The following is a 25,134-nucleotide window of genomic DNA, read 5'->3' on the forward strand; positions in this document are numbered from 1 at the left end:
AAATAACAGTTCTAAGCTCAGACCCTCAGTCCGGGGCTGAGCACACAGAGTCACTGAGATAAACCCAGGCCCTCCGTCAGGGCGGGGCAGCAAAGAATAGTTCAAGGGGCTCAGGTCCTTACAGCAGGAGCTGAGCAATAACACAGTCAGAAAGCCCAGGCCCTCAGTCAGGGCGGGGCAACAAACAATAGTTCAGGGGGCTCAGGTCCTTGCAGCGGGAGCTGAGCAATAACACAGTCAGAAAGCCCAGGCCCTCAGTCAGGGTGGGGCAACAAACAATAGTTTAAGGGGCTCAGGTCCTTGCAGCAGAAGCTGAGCAATACAGCAATAGTTCAGGGCTCAGGTCCTTGTGGCAGGAGCTGAGCAATAACAAAGTCAATAAGGTAAGCCCGGGCCCTCAGTCAGGGTGGGGCAACAAACAGCAGTTCTAGCCCAGATCCTTACAGCAGGAGCTGAGTACCCAGAGTCAGAGGTTTAAGCTCCAAGCCCTCAGTCAGGGCTGAGCAGCCAGCATTAGTCCAGGGCTCAGGTCCTTGTAGCAGGAGCTGAGTAGTCACCACAATACAGGGGCTCAGGCCCTTGTGTCAGGCGCTGAGCCACAGCAGGTAAGTGCAGGCTTCTCTGCCTGAACGCTGGTGGGAGAGGGAGTCTGCCACCCGTGAGTGGGGTGGCAGGGGACACACAGGCCCACCCACTCCACTGTGTCCCAGCCCGGGGCCCTAGTAGTGGCTATTACTGCCGCCGGTCAGTGGGGTCCTGACCGCAACACACTGACATGGGCATGTCAGTGCCCTCAGCCTGACAGGGGTCGGCTACCCCAGGCTCCACTCCATCTCCCCCTCCTCGGGTACCTGCTCGTCTCTGGGGTCGGGCGCTGGGTCCCACACCATGGGCTCCTCGCCGTGCTGAGAGCCGGCTAGCTCAGGCGGCTCCTCCGGACTTGGGTCGGGGGGATGCTCCAACAGCTCCTCGGGGTATCGAGCTCGGGGCAGGCTCGGCCAGTCCTCCTCCGGGTACCTGGCTCGGGGAAGGCTCGGTCCGTCCACCTCCGGATACCTGGCTTGGGGAAGGCTCGGTCTAGCAGGAGCTCGGGCAGGAGCGTCTGTCCTCTCCGGCCGCCGGGCTCCAACTGAGCGTTGGGGCCGGGCCTTTATACTTCCTGTCCCGCCCCTTGACTTCCGGGGGCGGGGACAGGTGGTGATGGCTCCGCCCACTGAGGTGGCTGTTCTGGTTCCTCTCTCTCCGGTGCGGCCGGTAGCCAGGCCGACTCATTACACTCTCGTTAAGGTGGTTTTATTTTGTTGGCAAAACAGGAGAGTTTTGCCGCCAAAAGTAGCTTTGCAGTGTTTACACCTGCCCTGTTTTGTCGGCAAAGGCTTTTGCCGATAAACTTTGTAGTGTAGACAAGGCCTTAATGTTCACGTGCCCAGCTGGCATCATGTCCCAGCTTGCACAGCATTTAACAGTGTTTCTGTCAAGAGCAGTATGTAAATAATTCCATTTGTAGCTGCAGCAGTCTCTGCTTCAGAAGAATCTTCCTTGAGCATGTCTCTTCTTCAGAATTTGGTCCTTTTCTTATTAAATAGCAACTTTCTATAGCCAGTGATTCCAGCTGTCTTGTAATATCTGCCTGAGGCAGCATAATCTAATGGCTAGTCCAGAGGGCCTGGGAATGGGCAGGCCTGGCCCCAGTTAGCTCTGTGTTCTTGTCCTGTCACTTACCTGTAGATGAGGTTCAGACTTACCCAGCATTAAGTGCTTTGGATGAAAAGTGCTATTGAAAGGCAAGATGACAGTGGAATATTTAAAAAAACCCAAAAAATCTTCCGTTCTTTATTTTGATTAAATAAATACTAAGGAATTTTGGTTCCGGAGTTTTTGATCAAATAGATGGGAGGCTCAGATTGGAAGTCTGTCATCTTGCCTTTCAATAGCACTTTTCATCCAAAGCACTTAATGCTGGGTAAGTCTGAACCTCATCTACAGGCCCAGAAATGGGGAGTAGAGAGGTAAGTGACAGGACAAGTCCTGAGCTTTTTTATTTTTATTTTTTTATTAATGGAATGGTTTGATTCTGGAGCACAAATTGGCACAACCGCCCTCTCACTGAGCCCCCTGTAAGCCAGCCCTGGAAGCAGGACTGTTCAGATTTATCATGTAGCAGGTGAAATCCACTGTCTTGATAACTAACCTATGGGTATTTGTTACTCAGGAACCACATGCAAGAATTTTTAATGCCTTTCCATTTCGCCTCTTTATGTCAGCGAGAATATGAGGGGATCTTTTCAGAAGTGGCTAGTAATTTTTTGAATGCCTCAATTTTTCAATGCCCAACTTGAGATACCTTAACCAGGCCTGACTTTTGGATAGTGCTGAGCACCCATCCTCTGAAAATCCAGCCTCTTGAAGGTATGAAAGGTTGGACCCCTCCTACCCCCCGATCCACTAGTCACGTTTGAAAATGTCAGCCTACATTAGATCTGAATGGAAGCCCAGCCACATGATCAATCTGAACAGTCCTGCTTCCAGGGCTGGCTTACAGGGGGCTCAGTGAGAGGACGGTTGTGCCAACTTGTGCTCCAGAATCAAACCATTCCATTAATAAAAAAATAAAAATAAAAAAGCTCTGGACTGAATGCAGTGGATCCAGTGAAGTTTGCTGACAGCTCAAGGCAATAGCTCTGATAGGTGTGCCCCAGCCCTGCTTCCCAGTGATCTGTCTTCGCTGAAGCCTAATGTCTGCATTATGGACTCTCTCACTGTCAAGCAGAGCGAGCAGCTGTGGATAGGGATGCTCATAGCACGAAGATCTTCGGCCTGCTGAGAGCTCTGTCCCTGTGTAGGGTCGCAGCTGGGTGGATTTGGGAGAGTGCTTCTCTGGTTACGCAGAGCTGTCCTTGTGCTGCATGTTCATCGGGCTGCCCTGGCACTTCCCACCTGCATGTCAGACACTTCTGACGTTGCCTTTGCTCCCTTGCATGCAGGAAATAAGGCACATAGGAAGCGCACACAACCGGAGTGCTATGCCATTCACTACTGCCACTGCTTCCAGCACTGCCCCCAAAGTGATCACTGCCCAGTACAACAGCCCCGCAGGCCTCTACTCCTCAGAAAACATCCAGACCTTCAACAGTGCTGTGGAGTCTAAGTCATCTGGTGATGCCCAGCACCCCAACAAGCCGTAAGTAGTTCCCCACTTCTCTCTCCCTGCCCCCTCCTTGCTGGGATGTCTGTTGTCATGGAGTGAACTTTGTCATAAACTCATTGCAAGCGTATCCATTTTTTAACATGGGACAATTCTCTTTCAGGCTTGTGGAAAGAGTGCAGCTAGCAGGTGTGAGACTGGATGCGGTCCAGGGGGGCATGGCTTGTGGGGGCAGGGAATATTCTGCAAGGTGCAAAGGTGAAATTAACAATTGTGTGTTTTTGTTTGCCAGAGACCAGCGCAGTTTCAGCGTGCGTTCAGCATGACATACCAGCCCTTAAAATCACCCTCTGACCGAAACAGGTGCCCAATGCTTTATTATCAGCACTTTGTACAATTAGTCTTTTCTTCTGGCTTTGCAAGCAGTGCTGGAAGGGTGCAGTGTGGTACGGAGGAAAGAGCAGCCCCTTTTCAGAGAGGGCTTTGAAATCTTACAGGGACAATGTCAAGGCTTGGAGTTTTTATTAAACTGCCCTTTTCTTTGGATTTTAAAGAATTGCAAAGAGCCCTGGGCAGTTGTTTCTCTTCTGCTCAACCTGTTACATGGTTGAGATTGCAAATCTGAAAACATACTCTATCCCAACAGCAATCCCAAGCAGAACAGCCATGGGGGTGGGTTTGTATTTGCATCTGACCCTTGCCAAGTAACTCTCACTTCACCAAAAAAACTAGCCTGCTTCTGGGCTGAAGTGCTAGAAACAAACCCGAGTATGTCCAATGGTGTGAGCACAGGGCTGGGAGCCAGGAACCTGCTGGGCTCTGTTCCTGGCTCTGACACTGGCTTCCTCTCTGACCTGGAGCAAGTCGCTCACTTAGCCTCCCGATGTCCCAGTTTCCACATCTGTAAAATGGAGATAATGATAATAACAGGAAGTCAGAGCACTTCGGTGGTGTTTGTATTACCCTAGTGCTTAGAACCACTAGTCATGGACCAGGACGTCATGGTGCTAGGTGCTGCACAAACACAGAACAGAGGCCATCACAATCTGAAGATACTGGCCTCTGCTTTCAAAGGTGCAGTTTTATGCCTGTGCTTTAGGTGCTAGTCCTCTAAATCCCTGACTTGCAGGTGCAGTCGAAAGGGAGAGGTCTAGGAACTTCAGTTGTGGTCACAGTTGTTGGTGCCTGCAGAAATTGAGACCTTCTAATACTAGTCTGAAAACATGGCTCCATAAGTGCTTATGCGAGCTCGTAGCCACCCTGATAAGGTCAGGACAATACCTTCAGCATTTTGGCTTCCCTGCCCCCAAGGGTTATTTTTGCCTTTCGCTTCCCCTGAGAGAAGGCTGGTGTCAGTGAGCCCCTTCCCTCCCTGGAAAGAGGGCAGGTGGCAGTGGGTGGGCAGAGATTGTAAGTAGCTGCTAAAGCCTAGCAGGATTTTGTTTACCAAACAGGTATCCTTTTAGAATTGAATTAACAGCTACAGCAAGGCTGCTTTAATGGGGCCTTCACCTGTCCAAACCCCAGACAATAGTGACTGATGCTCTGTGGCTTGTTTTTCAATGGTTCAGACTGCGAAGTGGGGCTGGCACCATGTTCATCTAACATCACATGATCTATAATGCACAGCCCCCAGCACCCGTTCAGAGCATCTTTCTCTGAACTCAAGAGGCCAGATCCGTGTGCCAGTGTTATTCCAGAGGAACATAATTGAAATTGTCCAGCCCAGCCCATTTCCTCTAGATTTACACTGGCGTAAGCGATGCAGAGTCTGGCCAGAGAAACTGCAACCACTCTATTTGGTTTTCAGATCTTTACAAAAGAACTGCCTTATGGTGACAGGTGGTGGGTGAGGGGAGGGACTTAGCATCTAGTTCCTCCTGCTACACTGTATCCTTGGGGTGGGCTGCACTGCAGTCTGGAGGTGGGACTGCAGTTCATGTAGGCATACCTGATCTAACTAGATTAAAACTAGCTCAGGCATGCCTCCGTGCGCTCAGTCACACCTCCTGACTGCAGTGTAGACATACCCTTTGTGCTCAGCCAGAATGTCAGCATTAGCCAGAAGCTTTACCATAGAGCTGATCTGTATATGGTGGATCCTTCTAGTAAAAGGAATACCTGATTTGAAGTACTCATTTCAGAATTGCTTGGGAATTTGTTTTAGTACTCCATTAACTTCTTCCTTCCTTCCTTTCTTCCCCCCTCTGTGTTTTCCTCTCAACTCTGCAACCCTAAAAAAAAAAAAAAAAAAAAAAAAAAAACCCAACCTCCCTTGTAACCCTTTCCTGCCTCTAGCCGTTTATCGCCTCCTGGGTTCCAGGCACCTTTTGCAACGGTCTATAGTCCTCTCCAGCCGCACACCTCCTTGCCTCCATTGCAAAGGAGGCACAGCACCTCCTCCATCCCAAGCCAAGTGAGAGTGGGGCCCGAACAGCTAAAGCAAGCCGCTCAGATCTGCCCCAACAGCCCTGTGGAAGTGGAGGTGCCAGGACTCAAAGTGGTGCACGTGCAATTTAATTCCCCCTTGCAGCTCTATTCCCAGAGAAACATCCTGGATACTTTACAAGGGCAGATCTCTTCTGTTAGCCCTGCTTTTCCCAGGTAACCTTGCCTGCTGCGTGCGTGGCTTACTCAGCGCACATGTGCATCCCCGGCTTCATCTCCACAAGTGACTTGTTATTTGTCCATTGCTCACAGTGTCGATCTGTCACCAAGAATCCAAGGTTTTGTGTGTCACCTTTCTGAATGAAAACTTAGTGCATGATGTTCTCATCACAGATGCTTTCTCTGCATTGCATTTCTTTGCTATGCACAATGCAAAGCACTGAGATGTACCAAATCATCTGCCACTTTCCTCTGCTGCTTTTTACACACACACAGAGAGAGAGAGAGAGAAACGTACACGATTTGATTACTTGAAAAATGGTCTTGTACTTGTTCAGTGAAAGAGTGAGTGGGGTTGCTCTTTAAAGCACCAGACTGGTAACATTTCATTCCCGAATCCCTAATTCGGTAGTGACTGGAAGGCACTACCAGCTGGTAAGTGTCCTGTGAGCGTTCATTTCACATAGCACTGGTAGGTGTATGTGTGTATTGAAGGATCAGGCTATGTAGCCTGAGTTAGTCCAATTTCCAGCAAGAACAGGCTCCTCCTCCCCAGTGTTCACTTCCCAGGCAGGTGACACCTCCTAATTTGGAGGCAGGGTGACCTAGTAGATGGAGCATTGGACTGGCATTCAGGAGACCTGGGTTCTATTCCCAGCTGTGCCATTGGATTGCTGGGTGACTTTCAATGAGTCACTTCACTGCCCTGTGCCTCAGTTTCTCCATCTGTAAGGCTAATGATGCTTACCTCCTTTATAAAGCGCTTTGAGATCTACAGCTGGAAAGCAATATAAATATTTCTGCAATTGTATTAGCCTGTATTGATGATAGGCAGTTTTGTGCTGTGATTCCCTGATGGCTAACCAGCACTAGCACAGCAGCTCACGATCTGTATTGAGTTATATGAAATTACAGTTAACCACATTCAGCACGCTTCAAACAACATTCAGCACAATTGATTTTCAGATGATGACATTAAAATCAGAGTGGGCAGACAAAAGCAAAGCTTAAACCACTCCAAGCATCTTTGCAGAACAGCTAAGAGGCCAGTTCCTTTCACAGGAGCTGGTTAGGAAATCAGCTGCAGCGCTACATTCTTAGATTATTACAGTTTTATCTTGCAGTGTTATGAACTGGCTACTGTGTATAATCCCACTCTCCTTTGCTGGACAAAATTAGAACTGCAGAGCTTTCAACTCTTGTGTCATAGCTCCTATACTGCTAACAGTCCTTTTAGATCTAGTGTTAAGGACCATATGCTTTTGGAGCAGGAGGATCTGAGTTTTCACCCAATAGTCACTGCAGAGATCCATGTGGCCAAGTTTTTCACTATAACAGCCACAAAATCCCAGATAGCCACCACTTTATAACAATGCAGTGCAGACAGTGAACTACAAGGAGCAAAGCGTTTCAGTGTTACAACTTGTAATTGATATGCTTTACCTCAGGAACAGTAAAACATCACTACTTCTCATTGCTAATCCAGACCCTGATAATGCTGCAAAAGAACCCAAGTGGGTCTCCACCAGCTTCTAAGCAAAAGTTCAGTGCCTGTGGCATCAGAATTCCCTACCGCCCAATCTCGAAGACCTTCGTTACCTTCACAAAATGTACTGCAGTAAAATAAAAGCAAAATTACGCTTGCCAAAATACACTAAGTGAGGCTGTCTCCTTTGTGGGTTTTATAACTGTGGCATTAGTTTCTTGCTAATTTGCAAAACTCAGTAATTCAACAGTGGGGCTCCTGGTCACTACTATGAATTAGCAAGGTTCCTCTGCTCTCCTTTTGGAATGATTAACTCCACTGAAGGAAGTCAGAGTTCTCTTCTGCCAAATATCTGTCCCCACAGACTCTTACTTTTAAGCCAGTTCTATCACTTTGTATTAATAACATTAGTATGCGCGCCTTCCTCAAGCCATGAGCAATTGCACAATTTCATGAAAGATTCTTTTTTTAAATTTTTTGGTCTGTCTTCACAGTCTCATTTTCTAAAAAATGGATCACTGAGTGCTAAAAATGTGGAAGGTCTGACACATACATTATGCACATTGTCACAACACTTATTTGTTTGAAATGTTGTGTGTCTGTTTATAATGCTCCATAAGACAATTTTTAGCATTTTCTTTTCAATGTACATGGATTAAATAACCTTAGTATTGTGAATGAAAGACTAACAGTGGGCTTCAGCCCATTATTTTGAGAGTAGAAAAGGTGACGGGAGAATATAAAGGGTGATGGGAGGATATAAAATTGTAATGGGGGACATGGATTAATTTAGGATAATCCAGGGAATTTCCTATGTAAAAGACAGCGGGACTTGATCCTGTTTCTGCTAAGAGTTTCAGGTCATTGAGATTCATATTCTAGACGCTTGAATATATGTGTATATTGCTTGAAAGAGTACACTGCTTTCACTCCAGAATATTTTACCATAGATGGGAACATTTTTTGAGATTATTTCATGAAAACATGCATTATAACATTTGCCATCAATTTACCTCTGGTGCTTGGAGTGTTTATTGTGCAGGCTAACCCCCAGATAACTTGATTACAAATTGGCACGGAAAATATGCAGTTGCTTCATCATCAAAAAGATTTCTCTGTACAAATTCATCTCAGTTTCAGGATGCTTGTGTACAAGTGCCTGCACTTCCTGTATGCGACAATGGTGTTCTTGTAGGCTGAACCTAGCAAACCACTTATGTCTCATTGTATATTATTTAACCTAGTAGGCAGATGACACTCATTCCTCAGTGTCCCATTTTTTAAAGAAGATGTTTGCCCCTAATCCAACTTGGGTAATGTTTCCAGCTGCATTCGTTTAGGATGCTTCAACTAGCACAAATGTATCCACAGAGAGATGGTTTATATTCTGAGGTGCTACGTTTACACTTCAAAACCAAAACCATTAAACTGAGATTGCTAATCACTCTCACACCACAAAAGGCAACAAAAATGTCTAGGTAGGCAATGGAGATCCAGTGCTTAAAGCAGCAGCTTGGGGACAGGAGGTGGAACCATATTCCTGACTCTGCCACTGACCTGCTCTGTGAGCTTAGGCAAATTGCTGAAGTGCTCTGTGCCTCAGTTACCCTATCTGTAAAATGGAAATATTGATACCCATTTTTTTAAAAAGCACTTTTGAGCTTGAAACTGTGGCTGTCACTATTAGGAGTAAGGTCTTCAGGACCTGGTCTTGCTATATTACAAAGGGTTTTTTAAATTAGAGAGTTATTAATAGAAGCTAATCAGTGGGGGGAGGTATAGCTCAGTGGTTTGAGCATTGGCCTGCTAAACCCAGAGTTGAGAGTTCAGTCCTTGAGGGGGCTACTTAGGAATCTGGGCTAAAATCAGTACTTGGTCCTGCCAGTGAAGGCAGCAGGCTGGACTTGATGATCTTTCAAGGTCCCTTCCAGTTCTGTGAGATGGGTATATCTCCATATATTGATATGCGTAAGTAATATTAGTAATGGAATACAAATTCCCCTATTCAAGTTAAGCACATTTTTAAGTGTTTTGCTTAATTGTAGCATTGATCTCCCTGCATTCCCAGAGCAGGAACAAGCAGTGAGTCACCTCTCTGCAGCTGAAGTTGAAACTCAGCTTTCATTACTAAGCCCCACTTGCTCCCCATGGCCTGCACTAAACACTCTCTGTCTCCAGCTCTAGTTGTGCTAAGAACCAAGCCAGATCACTCTTCTTAAACAACAGGAGCTGGGCCTGCTCCAAGAGCAGCACAATTCATTCTCTATGGCACAGGGCCGGCTTTAGGCCAATTCAACCAATTCCCCTGAATTGGGCCCCACGCTCAAGGCCCAGTTCGGCATACCGGCAAGAGCCGGTGCGCCGTACCAGGGTGGCCCAGCTTCCCCAGGGGCAATTTAAAGGGCCTGGGGCTCCCAGCAGGGACTGGAGCCCCAGGCCCTTTAAATTGCCACCAGAGCCCCACTGCTGGAGCCCTGGGGTAGGGCTGTGGGGCTCTGGGGGCTATTTAAAAAGTCCAGGGCTCCAGCTGCTTCTACTGCCCCGGCCCTTTAAATAGCCGCTGGAGCCCCGTCACTTCCCCAGGGCTCCCACAGCTATTTAAAGGGCAGGGGTGGTAGAAACAGGGGAGCCATGGGCCCTTAAAATAGCCCCTGAGCCCCAGGCTGCTGCTGCTACCCTGGTGGGGGAGGGAGGAGGAGGAGGGGGCACTCACAGTACAGGGTGGGCTGTACCCCCTGTACCTGCATCCCATGCCTGCAGCCTACCCCTGCTGCACCCCCTGCCCTGCCTGCACCAGCTCCTGTCTGCAGCCAGTCCTGCACCCCCTGCCCTGCCTGCACCAGCCCCTGCTGCAGCCATCCCCGCACCCCCTGCCCTGCCAGCAGCCAGCCCCTGTCTCCAGCCAGCTCCGCATCCCCTGCCCTGCCTCCAGCCCCTAGGGTGACCAGACATCCCAATTTTATCGGGACTGCCCCGATAGTTGCTTGTTTGTCCTGCGTCCCGACTGATGTTTGGTCGGGACACTGGACAAACAAGCAATTTTGCCGTCTGCTCTGGTGCATAGGCGGAGCCCAGAGAGGCTCTTGGGGGGCCCCCCCGCCCTGACTCCACCCCCTCCTGCCCCCATTGGATCCCTCCCCAAATCCCTGCTCTGGCCCCGCCCCCAGCCCCTCACTGCCCCATTGGATCCCTCCCCAAATCTCCACCCTGGCCCTGCCTCTTCCCCAAGCATGCAGCATTCCTCCTCCCTCCCAGGTTTGCACACGGGCAGGGGCCGGGAGCACAGCGTGGAGGCTGCTCCAGCCCTGCAGCCCACGGGGCAGCGCGGTGGGGCCGGGGGCAGCGCAGAGCGGGCAGGGCCCGGGTGGGCTGGGGGCAGAGACACACGTGGGCAGACATGCTCCTGCTGGAAGGGGAAGGGCCTGGCTGCCTGGTTTGCACCCTGCCCGGGTGAGTCCCCGAGCTCCCCGGGGCGGGGCTGCCCGGGGCTGTGGGGGCAAGTGTCCCAGGCGGGGCGAAACGGAGCAGCCACTGCCACCGGCTCCCCCGCCCTGCCCTGCCCTGCCCTGCCCCACCCTGCCCCGCATCCCAATATTTCATCTTTGTCAACTGGTCATCCTACCAGCCCCGCACCCCCTGCCCTGTCTCCAGCCAGCCCCGCACCCCCTGCCCGCAGTCAGCCTGTCTCCAGCCAGCCCTGCTGCACCAGCCCTGGTAGGGTTAACATACATCTGTATTTTCCCGGACATGTCAGGTTTTTTGGTTCATAAATCGCCATCCAGGAGGAAAATACGGACGTATTGTAACCCTATTGGTACAAAAAATACATACTATGGCACATCCCTTAAATCAGAACTTTTTATAGGGAACTGAAAGGCTAAGAAACGAAAGGCTTTTTTTACATTTTTTTTTTAAGTCATCCCTGCCGGGGCCCCGCCGAAAATGTTCAAATTGGGCTCCGCACTTCCTAAAGCTGGCCCTGGGCACAATGCACCTTTTATTTAATTTCAGCAGAATTGTTATTGCCTGGAAAGTACCTTTTTAAATTTCTTACATTGAATTGCAAAGTATCCTTGAGAAGGGAGAGAGAGTGGAAATCCTCATTTAAAAAAAGGGTTTTCTATTGGGAAACCATGGTGTTCATCTCACTAGGATTGCACTTTCCTTGTGCAAACGTAGCCTCTATTGCCACTATGGTATGCTATATGTTTGCATATGGGGGTGTTCTCAGATTATAGTATTTACAGATTGTGGCAGTGGATTGTTTTAATTATAGGTCATTTATCAAGCATTTTTTTTAATATTCTCCCCAGTTTGGAGCAACATAACCAGCCCTCCAATAACCTTGTCATAGACAAGGAGTCTGAGGTTTACAAGATGCTCCAGGAGACTGAAGACCCAAAGGAACCACCCAGGCAATCTGCTTCATTCCTGGTGCTACAGGAAATTTTAGAATCTGAAGGTAAGCAGTTACTGTGTTCTCCATGTGGCTGTCAGATTCCCTTTGCTATGATCTGATCTATAGTCTATATTTGGTTTAAAAGCAAACCCTCTTCCTCACCTGCTGACTGTTCAAAGTGGCCTTTGTAGATGATTTCCACAGAAACCTACAGACAGACACTTTTCCATTAACTTCCATGTGCAGGGATACTCTTTCGATACAGTTGTTATCCATATGTACCCATAGCTTTGAACTCTTACAGCATAAGCATTTTTAAAAATTTTTAGAAACTCCCCCAAATTTTCTAAGTATCAGGCTTCACTTTTCACCGGGTAAAGAATTTTTAGATTCAGTATTGTATGGGACAATGTGTGTGAGGGTGTGAGCACTAAAGCTAGCAGTTTCCGTCTTCTGAACAAGGAAAGGGGAAAAATCAGCTGCAGCTGAAATCCAGGAAATTACTGGATCTGGTAAGGACGAGTAGCTGAAGGTGCCATTCTTTTTGGCACCACTGGGTCAACATGTGGACTTTGCAATGCACAACTACAATCTCCTTATCAAAGGGATCTGTGTTGAACTTAGTTGAGCCCCAGATCTTAAGTTTGTTTGTTTTTAACTCTTTTTTTCTTTAACAAACAGGTCTAGATAGGGAAAGAGATGTGTTTGATGAATGGCCAATTAAAAGCCTTTCTTTGGCTGAGTTCACAGCACTGGGGAGGTGTATGTTCAAGTCCATCTGTAATAACATGGTGGTCTGGTATGAGTCTGGAAGTGAAACATCTGTCAAATTCCATTGTGTAAGCTGAGTGATTTGCAAAGAGCAAACAAACAGCCTCAAAGCGAGAAGCAAATTAGATTCTTAAAATTCTTTTAGTTTAATCCAAGATAAAAGCATATATTTTTAAGTGTCCCTTTTTATGTTGCATGTTTGTAACTTACAACTACTGATGGGAGTTCTGCACATGTGTGAGAAACTCTCATTTCATTTGTCAATCACTGAGAAAGTCGGCCCTGTTCTCAATAGCACTGAAGAAAATAAGAGGCAAAGGGGCTTCTTATTCTACTTTGCACGGATTTGCAGCATTGCTGGAAACCTCTAGCACTGAAATATGCTTGCCTGATAAAGAGCCAAAATGGGCTGTTGCTTGGTTTCCTTTTGAGCTGATAATTCTTGATACTGAGCAGGAACTGTAAAGTTATGCATCCCTGAAAGAATGTTTGTTGCTTAACTTGATTCCCCTTCAACACAGCTCAGAAAGGCTCTGGCATTCCAGTCCAGATGCTTGGTGATGCTGCTAAAATTTACAGTGATAAACAGAGGCGCAGGCAGCAAATGCTCAAAGACTCTGAGCCAGATCCCCAGCTGATGGAAGTCGGCAGAGACACCACTGTCTTCAGTCATTATTAGGGTGACCAGACAGCAAATGTGAAAAATCAGGACAGGGGGTGGGAGGTAATATAAAATTGGGACATCTGGTCCCCCTAATCATTAGACTGCTTTATACCAGCTGAGAATCTGGGCCAGTATCTTTTGGTCTTTATCTTGGAACTCAGAATAACAACCAATGAAATAACAGTCCCTCTGGGGTGAGCCTCAAATCGCTTTTCAGCCTTAGAACTCTTATTGGGAGGTCACATTTCATGTAAAATAAGGTAGGAAGGGTTTTTTTAAATAACTAAAAAGATCAATCATAGAATCATAGAATCTCAGGGTTGGAAGGGACCTCAGGAGGTCATCTAGTCCAACCCCCTGCTCAAAGCAGGACCAAACCCAACTAAATCATCCCAGCCAGGGCTTTGTCAAGCCTGACCTTAAAAACCTCTAAGGAAGGAGATTCCACTACCTCCCTAGGTAACCCATTCCAGTTCTTCACCACCCTACAAGTGAAAAAGTTTTTCCTAATGTCCAACCTAAACCTCCCCCTCTGCAACTTGAGACCATTACTCCTTGTTCTGTCATCTTCTACCACTGAGAACAGTCTAGATCCATCCTCTTTGGAACCCTCTTTCAGGTAGTTGAAAGCAGCTATCAAATCCCCCCTCATTCTTCTCTTCTGCAGACTAAACAATCCCAGTTCCCTCAGCCTCTCCTCATAAGTCATGTGCTCCAGCCCCCTAATCATTTTTGTTGCCCTCCGCTGGACTCTCTCCAATTTATCCACATCCTCCTTGTAGCGTGGGGCCCAAAACTGGACACAGTACTGCAAATGAGGCCTCACCAGTGCTGAGTAGAGGGGAATGATCACATCCCTCGATCTGCTGGAAATGCCCCTACTTATACAACCCAAAATGCCATTAGCCTTCTTGGCAACAAGGGCACACTGTTGACTCATATTCAGCTTTTCGTCAACCGTAACCCCTAGGTCCTTTTCTGCAGAACTGCTGCCCAGCCATTCGGTCCCTAGTCTGTAGCAGTGCATGGGATTCTTCCGTCCTAAGTGCAGGGCTCTGCACTTGTCCTTGTTGAACCTCATCATATTTCTTTTGGCCCAATCCTCTAATTTGTCTAGGTCCCTCTGTATCCTATCCCTACCCTCCAGCGTATCAACCACTCCTCCCAGTTTAGTGTCATCTGCAAACTTGCTAAGGGTGCAGTCCACACCATCCTCCAGATCGTTAATGAAGATATTGAATAAAACCGGCCCCAGCACTGACCCTTGGGGCACTCCACTTGATACTGGCTGCCAACTAGACATGGAACCATTGATCACTACCCGTTGAGCCCGACCATCTAGCCAGTTTTCTATCCACCTTACCGTCCATTCATCCAGCCCAGACTTCTTTAACTTGCTGGCAAGAATACTGTGGGAGACTGTATCAAAAGCTTTGCTAAAGTCCAGAAATAGCACATCCACTGCTTTCCCCTCATCCACAGAGCCGGTTATCTCATCATAGAAGGCAATTAGGTTAGTCAGGCATGACTTGCCCGTGGTGAATCCATGCTGACTGTTCCTGATCACTTTCCCCTCCTTTAAGTGGTTCAGGATTGATTCCTTGAGGACCTGTTCCATGATTTTTCCAGGGACTGAGGTGAGACTGACTGGCCTGTAGTTCCCTGGATCTTCCTTCTTCCCTTTTTTAAAGATGGGCACTACATTAGCCTTTTTCCAGTCATCCGGGACCTCCCCCAATTGCCATGATTTTTCAAAGATAATGGCCAATGGCTCTGCAATCTCATCGGCCAACTCCTTTAGCACCCTCGGATGCAGTGCATCCGGCCCCATGGACTTGTGCTCGTCCAGCTTTCCTAAATAGTCCCGAACTACTTCTTCCTCCACAGAGAGCTGGTCACCTCCTCCCCATACCGTGCTGCAGAGTGCAGCTGTCTGGGAGCTGACCTTGTCTGTGAAGACAGAGGCAAAAAAAGCATTGAGTACACTAGCTTTCTCCACATCCTCCGTCACTAGGTTCCCTCCCTCATTCAGCAAGGGGGCCACACTTTCCTTGACTTTCTTCCTGTTGCTAACATACCTAAAGAAACCTTCTTGTTACTCCTAACATCTCCGGCTAGCTGCAACTCCAAGTGTGATTTGGCCTTCCTAATTTCACACCTGCATGCCTGAGCAATACTTTTATACTCCTCCCTGGTTATTTGTCCAATCTTCCACTTCTTGTAAGCTGTTTTTTTGTGTTTAAGACGAGCAAGGATTTCACTGTTAAGCCAAGCTGGTCGCCTGGCATATTTACTTTTCTTCCTACACATCAGGATGGTTTGTTCCTGCAACCTCAATAAGGTTTCTTTAAAATACAACCAGCTTTCCTCGACTCCTTTCCCCATCATGTTATTCTCCCAGGGGATCTTTCCCATCAGTTCCCTGAGGGAGTCAAAGTCTGCTTTTCTGAAGTCCAGGGTCTCTGTTCTACTGCTTTCCTTTTTTCCTTGTGTCAGGATCCTGAACTCGACCATCTCATGGTCACTGCCTCCCAGGTTCCCATCCACTATTGCTTCCTCTACTATTTCTTCCCTGTTTGTGAGCAGCAGGTCAAGAAGAGCTTTTCCCCTAGTTGGTTCCTCCAGCACTTGCACCAGGAAATTGTCCCCTACACTTTCCAGAAACTTCCTGGATTGTCTGTGCACCGCTGTATTGCTCTCCCAGCAGATACCAGGGTGATTAAAGTCACCCATGAGAACCAGGGCCTGTGATCTAGCAACTTCTGTTAGTTGCTGGAAGAAAGCCTCATCCACCTCATCCCCCTGGTCTGGTGGTCTGTAGCAGACTCCCACCACGACATTACCCTTGTTGTTCAGACTTCTAAATTTAATCCAGAGACTCTCAGGTTTTTCTGCAGTTTCATACCGGAGCTCTGAGCAGTCATACTGCTCTCTTACATACAACGCAACTCCCCCACCTTTTCTGCCCTGCCTGTCCTTCCTGAACAGTTTATATCCATCCATGACAGTACTCCAATCATGTGAGTTATCCCACCAAGTCTCTGTTATTCCAATTACATCATAATTCCCTGACTGTGCCAGGACTTCATATCAGATGTTTTAAAGTTGGCTACCATGAGCACGCTGCTGTGCCTCTTCCCTGCACAGTCCATCATATTGGATTGTCTGGATGGAGCAACAATAGTTACACATGTCACTGAGGGACATCATCATGGGCAGCAGTGACGCTGAAGTGGTGCTGGATCCTTCCTGGTCTATTCAGAGGCAACTCAGGATGAAGGGGCTTTGCAGATGTGTAACTACATCAATACACCTACGGTGGGCAAAACACAAACATAGATGAGTTGGACTGGGGCCAAGTGGGACTTGCACCTCAGTGGTTTAGCCTGCACTAGTGCAAACCCTGCTTTGCCTTGGTACAGTGCGTCAACCGCAGGGGTCACCCCAGGGTAACTGCAGTGATGTAGGTACAACGGCACAGATGTCCTTGATGTAGGCAGGCTTTGACATGCTTTGCTATTGGCCCAACAGGCAAATGGGGCAACAGCATCCGCAGAGTGTGTGGCTGGTTGTGCTCTAGCCTTTCTCTGTACTCTGCTGTGATCATAGGAGCTATAGCTGGCAGCTGCAACATAGCTATGGCCCTCCAAATTCATGGCCATGAAAAATGCGTCACAGACTGTCAAATCTGATCCCCCCCACCCCATGAAATCTGGTTTTGTGTGTGCTTTTACCCTATACTATACAGATTTCACAAGGGAGACCAGAGTTTCTCAAATTGGGGGTCCTGCCCAAAAGGGAGTTGCAGGGGGGTCACAAGGTTATTTTAAGGAGGTCACGGTATTGCCACCCTTACTTCTGTGCTGCCTTCAGAACTAGGTAGCAGGAGAACAACGACTGCTGGCTGGGCGCCGAGTTCTGAAGCCAGCACCCCACCATCAGCAGTTGAGAAGTACGGGTGGCAATACCATACCATGCCACTCTTACTTCTGCACTGCGCTGGCAGTGGCTCTGTCTTCACAGCTGGGCTCCTGGCCAGCAATCGCCGCTCTCCAGCTGCTCAGCTCTGAAGGCAGAGCCATCGCCAGCAGCAGTGCAAAAGTAAGAGTGGCATGGTATGGTATTGCCACCCTTACTTCTGCGCTGCTGATGGTGGGGCGCTTAGGGTTAGCAGCACATCAGCAGCAGCACAGAAGTAAGGGTAGCAGTACTGCAACTCCCCACCTACAATAACCTTGTGACCCCCCCACAACTCCTTTTTTGGGGTCAGGACCCCTGCAATTACAACACTGTGAAATTTCAGATTTAAATAGCTGAAATCATGACATTTACAATTTTAAAAAAATCCTCTGACCGTGAAATTGACCAAAATGGACCATGAATTTGGTAGGGCCCTAATCATAGCGCAGGCTTCCTCCTTTGTTCTTTCATCAGTGCCATGTGGGCTGGGCTGCAGCAACTTGCGTTTATGACATTGCCGGCCATTTTGGCTGCTTCTGTGGGGTTTTATCCCCTTTCTTTGGCAAACACTGGATGCAGCTCACTCTTGGGTTTGAGTCACATACTCTTGAGACACCCAAGGGTGTTGCCCCCATGCCCTGTCCCGTCTTGCCTAAGATGGAATAAAGTCCCTCTGTCCTGTCCTGATCTATAATGTATGTACCACTGTCTGTAAATTGAGAGGATCTGCAGCCCTTAACTACCACATTATTTTAAAAGCTCTTTCATAATCCACTTTCCTTACTGTAAGGCTAGGAATATTGGAATAACACAGGCCCTAGGAGTTCCCTGGATTAATTCCTGCTTCAAGTCCAATAGCTGAATTGAACTAGAGCATCTCTAGCAAAGCATCCAGTCTGGATTTAAAGATTCCTCTTTTCAGTTTGTGCAACCCATAATCCAAAGTGCTCTGTTCCTATCCCCAGGCGATCCCAATAAACCTTCTGGATTTAGAAGTGTGAAACCACCAATAACAAAAGTTGCCTCATCGATTGGAAATGCCCAGAAGCTGCCCATTTGTGATAAGTGTGGATCCGGCATTGTGTAAGTATTGACCTGTCCCAGTTGCTTATAGGCGATGTCTACACTACACACTGCTGGTAGCAGAATGTAGGGTATGGGTATCTACTACAAGCTGCAGTGAAAAGTCTGCTGCATCTGCGCAGTGGTATGTGCTACACATGGCAGTGAAAGGCTCTGGCAGGGGGGAGAGAGCAGTCAAAAGCTTCAGCATTCCCTACTAACGGAGCCTTTCACTGTGGCAAGGAAAGGCTCTGGCAGGGCTAGTCTTTCCCTGCAGCAGGAGAAGGCTCCAGCAGAAGAGAACTGGCAGAGTCTTTCTCCGCTGTCTCCCCGCAGTCTTCCCAGTGGCAGGGAAGGGCTCCAGCGATGGGGAGGCCGCAGCTAAAATAGCAGCATAGATAGGGAAGCATAGTTTGGGAGAACAGAGCCATGCAGGGTATGTACTCACATAGATACCCACTCCCTTTAGGTGCATCTGAGCCATGTCTCACCAGCTACACTGTGGTTTATACCCATGTTAGAAGGCTGTGCTGGTATGTACGCTACATGCTACCAAAAGAAGCATGCAGTGTAGACGTGCCCATAGAGTGGAGCTTGCCATACTATAGTGTGTGTGTATACGGCCTGCTGTCTAGGACTCCTGTTCTGTGAGAGCTGCGGGCATTTGGCTCCTCTGGAAATAGGGCCCGTGGTGCTTGTACCTTCAGAAGGTTTCACAAATGCTGCCAGTGAACCCTGCAAAGGTCTCCTAGGGTGTCCAGGTGTCCAGTTTTCAACCGGAAAGTCTGGTCGAAAAGGGGACCTGACAGTGTCCAGTCAGATCTACTGACCAGACACCCAAAGTCCAGTTATTGTGGGGTGGGGAGGCAGGGAGGCACCAGGTCATCATCTGTGCTAGCCCCATCTCAGCTGGGGCCGCTAGCTGGGCCTCGGGGAAGAGGCAGGGTGGAGGAGGTTCCAGCACTGCTGCTGGAGTGTCTGTTTTTTAAATATTACAAAGTTGGCAACCCTACTCCTGAGGCAGGCGCTACGTTTTCCTGGACACACAGAGCCCAGCCTGTATTTCTCAGTGTAGGTGGCGGGTTTATTTCAGACTGATGGAGAACAAATCAAGTCACTAGGACGCATGCAGACACAGAGACTCCCTGTCATGGGCGGTGAGTTCTGTGGGCCCGTGGTGCCTGGGCACCAGGAATATTCCTAGTACCCAGGCACCACGGGCCTGGCTCCAGCACTGGTCTCTCCCTCTGCCCTACCTTCTGCCCCCAGGCGTCCCCTCCCCCATTTAAAACAGCCCAGGGCCCCCACTCACCACCGGCAGCGCAGCAGAGCTGAGCGGCTTCCTGCCTGCTTGCTTCACATGGTTGCTGGCCTCCCTGCAGCCCTTGGGTGGGGTGGGTCTGTGTCCTGTTCCCAGCGCCCCTTCAGCCAATAGGAAGCTGCGGGGGCAGTGCCTGGGGGTAACAGCACATGGAGACCCCCCCCCCGGCCCATCCTGCCTAGGAGCTCTAGGTAAGCACTGCACTCCTCCCCCACCCCAGAGCCTGCACCCCCTCCCTCCGCACCCCCTCCCATCCCCAAACTCTGCATCCCCACCCCTTCCCACACATCCCCTCCGGCCCCCAAACTCCCTCCCAGAGCCTGCACCCCTCACCCCCACCTACACCCACACCCCTTGCCTCAGCCTAGAGCCTACACCCAAACTCCATCTCAGAGCCCAACCTCTCACCCATCCTGCACCCCAATCCCTCACCCCAGCCCAGGGCTTGCACCCTAGACCTCCTCCCCCCACCCAAACTCCTTCCCAGAGCCTTAGGCAGGTAGGGGTGGGAGTTTGGAGATCTGGGCTCTCTTCCCAGCTCTGCTGTGTGACTTGGACAAGTGTCACATCACTTCTTGTGCCTCTGTTTCCCCTCCCAAACATTGTCAGTCTTGTTTATTTAAATCATAAGCTCTGTGAGGCAGAGACTCTCTTTCTTTCATTATGGGTATGTACAGCACCTAGCACAATGGGGCCAAGATCTCAGCTGGGGTCTCTAGGAGCTACTGCAATGCAAATAATACGTAACATGGGGTGTGGCAGAGCCAGGAACAGGAACCAGATTTCTTGACTCGCCAGTCCAGTTCCTTAAGGCCATGTCTACACTAGCACTTATGTCAGCAAAACTTTTGTCACTTGGGTGGATTAAAAAAAACACCCTGAGCAACATAAATTTTGCTGGCATAAGTGCTTGAGTGCACAGCAGCTCACACCGACATAGGTACTGCTGCTCCTTGAGCTGGTTTTGTTATGTCAACGGGAGAGCCCTCTTCCATCAGCCCTCTTCCATCTTACGTCTGTATCGATACAGCTGGGCCGCTGTAAGCTTGTAAGTGTAGACCTGGCCTAACTATGAGATCTTCTGTCCTCCTTTTATCTTTTAGCATTGGTTTCCTTATAACTGCTGTCTCTGCAGAATTCTGCCTTTCTAAGCCTGGGAGTTCAAGCGGGATCTTTTAAATAGATCTCAGATTGGAGGATTATGTTTAAAACCTTCCCATTGCAGTCCATACATACAAAGCCTCCATTAGACTTTCCCATCCTCCTGCATACATCCTCCGTGCCAGAATCACACAAGCCTGCCATAGCCTGAATGCTGACCAACACTAGAACATCAGTGAGTAAAATAAGAATCAGCATTAAAATATGAAACCCTGCGGTTCCTCTAACAATTGGGTAGGTCTGGAAAGCTCTGTACTATAAACAGTGTGACTAATGAATTCAAGAGAGTGCTGCTAGAGCAAAATTATACTCCTAGGGAATTGTTTGGGAGCTGCGTCAGGTAGCTAACAAGCTGCTGTGTAGTTTCCTTATTTTGGTTTGGCTAGTTGCAAATAGCATTCGCATTGTGTTTCCCTGAGGGGAATGGAATACAATGGAACAATTAGACACCCTAACTACAGCGTAGGAGTCCAGGCACCTTTTGCCTCTCCCACAAACATCTGGTTTTTTTTAAGTTGCAAGTCAGAGGGCTGGCCTTTGGTTCTGCAGCCCTTTGCCCAAACTGGTTGTGCTGGAGTTATATTTTGGCTCATTTTACTTGGTTTTGAGCCATTCAAACCTACTGTTTATGGTACACCCTCAGTGTTGCACACACCTGTTTACCAGCTCCTCTCTAAGACTAAGGCCTGTGTACACTACAAAGTTAGGTTGATGTAAGTCACCTTGCGCCAACCTATTTCTGTATGTGTCTACACTCAAATTTGTCTCCGACTGACATAAGCGCCCTGTTACACCAATTCAGTAATGCCACCACCCTGAACGGCCTTGAGCCATAGTCAACCAATTGAGGTCAACGCAGTGCAAGTGTGACTTGTGTCAATCCTAACAGTCTTCCAGCAGCTGTCCCACAATGCCCCATTCCCTGTGACCGTGACTGCTCTGTTCACAATTGTAAACTCCACTGCCTCAGGGTCGTAGAGACCAGAAGCTGCTCCCCATTTTAACTCCCACCCCACATTTTTTTTAAATGCCTTTTCCTGGTTGCCCAGCTTGGCAAGCACACCCAGAAGCACAGCCAACCATGCCAGCTCCACTCACTGGGCATGCTCCTGTCTGGAGTAGATGGGAGGTATTGGATCTCCTGGGCCTGTGGAGAGAAGAGGCTCTGCAAGCACAGTTACAGCGCAGCCATACAAGCATGGATGTCTCCGGACAGACTGCCCGGGGGATGCAGGCAAAGGGGTCTGACAGGGATCAGTTACAATGCCGAGTGAAAGCGAAGGAACTTCGCCAGGGATATCACCAGAGAATTTAACCAGGGACTTTCCCTGGAACTTCCTTGTGCTTGTTCTTGGAAAAGTGGGAAGGCCAGTTCTAAAAATGCTTTCAGGGAACAGAGTTCTTGTTTTGCATAGTGCTAGCCAGTCACGGGGCCAGATCCTCATCAGGTATAAATTGATGTAGCACCACAGAGAGCACTGGTGTTACACCAACTGAAGATCTTGCCCATAGTCTCTCTAACCCTGCATGGCCCTGGCCTGCACTGTGTGTGAGGGGGAGAGAGTTTTTAATCTTTCTTGGGCATCAGTCTGTGTCCAGCGAGGATATCCACATTCTGCCTCCCTAGAGCCATGCTCCCCATAGATATTCTCACTGGCACGTTGCTGCTGCAGAACAGCTGCCTCCTTCCCACTCGAGGGGATGGCTGTGCTGTCTGGAGCAGTACCAGTAGTGGGCAAGCATGGGGAATTTCAGCCAGGGAGTCCTTGAGGGATTGCAGGAGCCCCAGAGCTGAGCCATTATGTTGTTTTCCACAGGGGGGTGTTCGTGAAACTGCGTGACAAGCACCGCCATCCAGAGTGCTACGTGTGCAGCGACTGTGGGACAAACCTCAAGCAGAAAGGACACTTCTTTGTGGAAGATTGCATCTATTGCGAGACGCATGCCCGGGAGCGAGTGACCCCTCCCGAAGGCTATGAGGTGGTCACTGTCTTTCCAAAGTGAATGACATCATCGGCTCTGTATTATTTTTCCTACACTACTGTTTTCCAAAAAGCAGCCCCCCCCCCCCCCATTGAACCTGCCTTGCAATAAGTAATGCTCGGCATGGCTTTTCTTATGCTGCCACAGTAACCCTCCATCTGTTAGCCTTAGGTGTCACTAATTGTTCAACACTTGCATTTTTAAAAATCTGCTCTGACAAATCAGTTTGGATCCCTTTTTTGTACTGTCCAATCTTTCTCCCTTCACTGTTGATTGCAGATGAAAATCAGAAGCCAAAGCTGAAGCACAGAAGCTGTGTGTCTCAGTTGTTTTTCCTTCTGTTCATGTTCAATAAACGTGATGAATCTACAAGGCAAACCGTTGTCTGCATTTCTTCCAGTTCTGTGTATGTTGGCCTCCTTCCGCCCCCACCCCCAAAAAACACTTTGCATTCTGAACAGGGTTGGCAGAATTCAATTTGTATCTTTTGGTAATGTAGATGTTTGTTGTTAAGAATTTTTTTACATTTTTATGAAGGCTGTCGATTAATCGCAGTTAACTCACATGATTAACTCAAAAAAAATTAATTGTGATCGCAGTTTTAATCTCTGTTAAACAACAGAATACCAATTGAAATGTATTAAATAATTTTGGATATTTTCTACATTTTCAAATATATTGATTTCAATTACTACACAGAATACAAAGTGTACAGTGCTCACTTTATAGTATTATTTTTATTATAAATATATGCACTGTAAAAATGATAAAAGAAATAGTATTTTTTCAATTCACCTCATACAAGTGAAATCTCTTTATCATGAAAGTGCAACTTACAAATGTAGATTTTTTTTGGTTACATAACTGCACTCAAAAAGAAAACAATGTAAAACTGTAGAGCTGACAAGTCCACTCAGTCCTACTTCTTGTTCAGCCAATCGCTACGAAAAACAAGTTTGTTTACATTTACGGGAGATAATGCTGCCCACTTCTTATTTACAATGTCACCTGAAAGTGAGAACAGGCATTTGAATGGCACTTTTGTAGCCAGCATTGCAAGATATTTACGTACCAGGTATGCTAAACATTTGTATGCCCCTTCATGCTTAGGCTACCATTCCAGAAGAAATGCTTCCATGCTGATGACACTCGTTTAAAAAAAATAATGCGGTAAATAATTTCTGACTGAACTGCTTGGGGGAGAATTGTATGTCATCTTCTGTTTTACTTGCATTCTGTCATATTTCATGTTATAGCAGTCTCAGATGATGACCCAGCACATGTTGCTAATCTTAAGAATACTTTCACTGCAGATTTGACAAAACGCAAAGAAGGTACCAATGTGAGATTTCTAAAGATAGCTACAATACTCATCCCAAGGTTTAAGAATCTGAAGTACCTTCCAAAATCTGAGAGGAACGGGGTGTGGAGATGCTTAAAAGAGCAACACTCCAATGTAGAAGCTACAGAACCCGAACCACCAAAATAGAAAATCAACCTTCTGCTGGTGGCATCTGACTCGGATGATGAAAATGAACATGTGTCGGGCCCCACTGCTTTGGATCATTATCGAGCAGAACTCGTCATCAGCATGGACGCATGTCCTCTGGAATGGTGGTTGAAGCATGAAGGGACATATGAATCTTTAGTGCATCTGGCACATAAATATCTTGCGATGCCGGCTACAGCAGTGCCATGCAAATGCCTGTTTTCACTTTCAGGTGACATTGTAAACAAGAATTGGGTGATTGGCTGAATAAGAAGTATCAAATCATAGAATCATAGAATATCAGGGTTGGAAGGGACCTCAGGAGGTCATCTAGTCCAACCCCCTGCTCAAAGCAGGACCAATCCCCAACTAAATCATCCCAGCCAGGGCTTTGTCAAGCCTGACCTTAAAAACCTCTAAGGAAGGAGATTCCACCACCTCCCTAGGAAACCCATTCCAGTGATTCACCACCCTCCTAGTGAAAAAGTTTTTCCTAATATCCAACAGAAACCTCCCCCACTGCAACTTGAGACCATTACTCCTTGTTCTGTCATCTGCTACCACTGAGAACAGTCTAGAGCCATCCTCTTTGGAACCTCCTTTCAGGTAGTTGAAAGCAGCTATTAAATCCCCCCTCATTCTTCTCTTCTGCAGACTAAACAATCCCAGTTCCCTCAGCCTCTCCTCATAAGTCATGTGCTCCAGCCCCCTAATCATTTTTGTTGCCCTCCGCTGGACTCTTTCCAATTTTTCCACATCCTTCTTGTAGTGTGGGGCCCAAAACTGGACACCGTACTCCAGATGAGGCCTCACCAATGTCGAATAGAGGGGAATGATCACATCCCTCAATCTGCTGGCAATGCCCCTTCTTATACAGCCCAAAATGTCATTAGCCTTCTTGGCAACAAGGGCACACTATCGACTCATATCCAGCTTCTCGGCCACTGTAACCCCTAGGTCCTTCTCTGCAGAACTGCTGCCTAGCCATTCGGTCCCTAGTCTGTAGCAGTGCATGGGATTCTTCTGTCCTAAGTGCAGGACTCTGCACTTGTCCTTGTTGAACCTCATCAGATTTCTTTTGGCCCA

General features: G+C 48.0%; 1 protein-coding gene across 6 annotated transcripts in view; it reads left to right on the plus strand.

Annotated features, from left to right (window-relative positions):
* The window catches only part of PDLIM1 (PDZ and LIM domain 1), a 95,467-nt gene extending 72,530 nt beyond the window's left edge, over positions 1-22,937 (plus strand). For 4 of the 6 annotated variants that reach the window (XM_039481182.1, XM_039481183.1, XM_039481184.1 and 1 more), the window contains 4 exons: positions 2,985-3,181; positions 11,552-11,700; positions 17,998-18,115; positions 22,394-22,937. In XM_039481182.1, the coding sequence (XP_039337116.1) occupies positions 2,985-3,181; positions 11,552-11,700; positions 17,998-18,115; positions 22,394-22,580 (651 nt within the window). In that variant the 3' untranslated portion in view covers positions 22,581-22,937. Of the gene's footprint in view, positions 1-2,984; positions 3,182-3,437; positions 3,509-5,443; positions 5,750-11,551; positions 11,701-17,997; positions 18,116-22,393 lie in introns of those variants that run through there. The other 2 variants (XM_039481186.1, XM_039481187.1) reach the window with 2 other exon arrangements.
* The last annotated feature ends 2,197 nt before the right edge of the window (positions 22,938-25,134 follow it).

This window comes from Mauremys reevesii, linkage group 7 (assembly GCF_016161935.1).
Source record: "Mauremys reevesii isolate NIE-2019 linkage group 7, ASM1616193v1, whole genome shotgun sequence".
Classification (NCBI taxonomy): domain Eukaryota; kingdom Metazoa; phylum Chordata; order Testudines; family Geoemydidae; genus Mauremys; species Mauremys reevesii.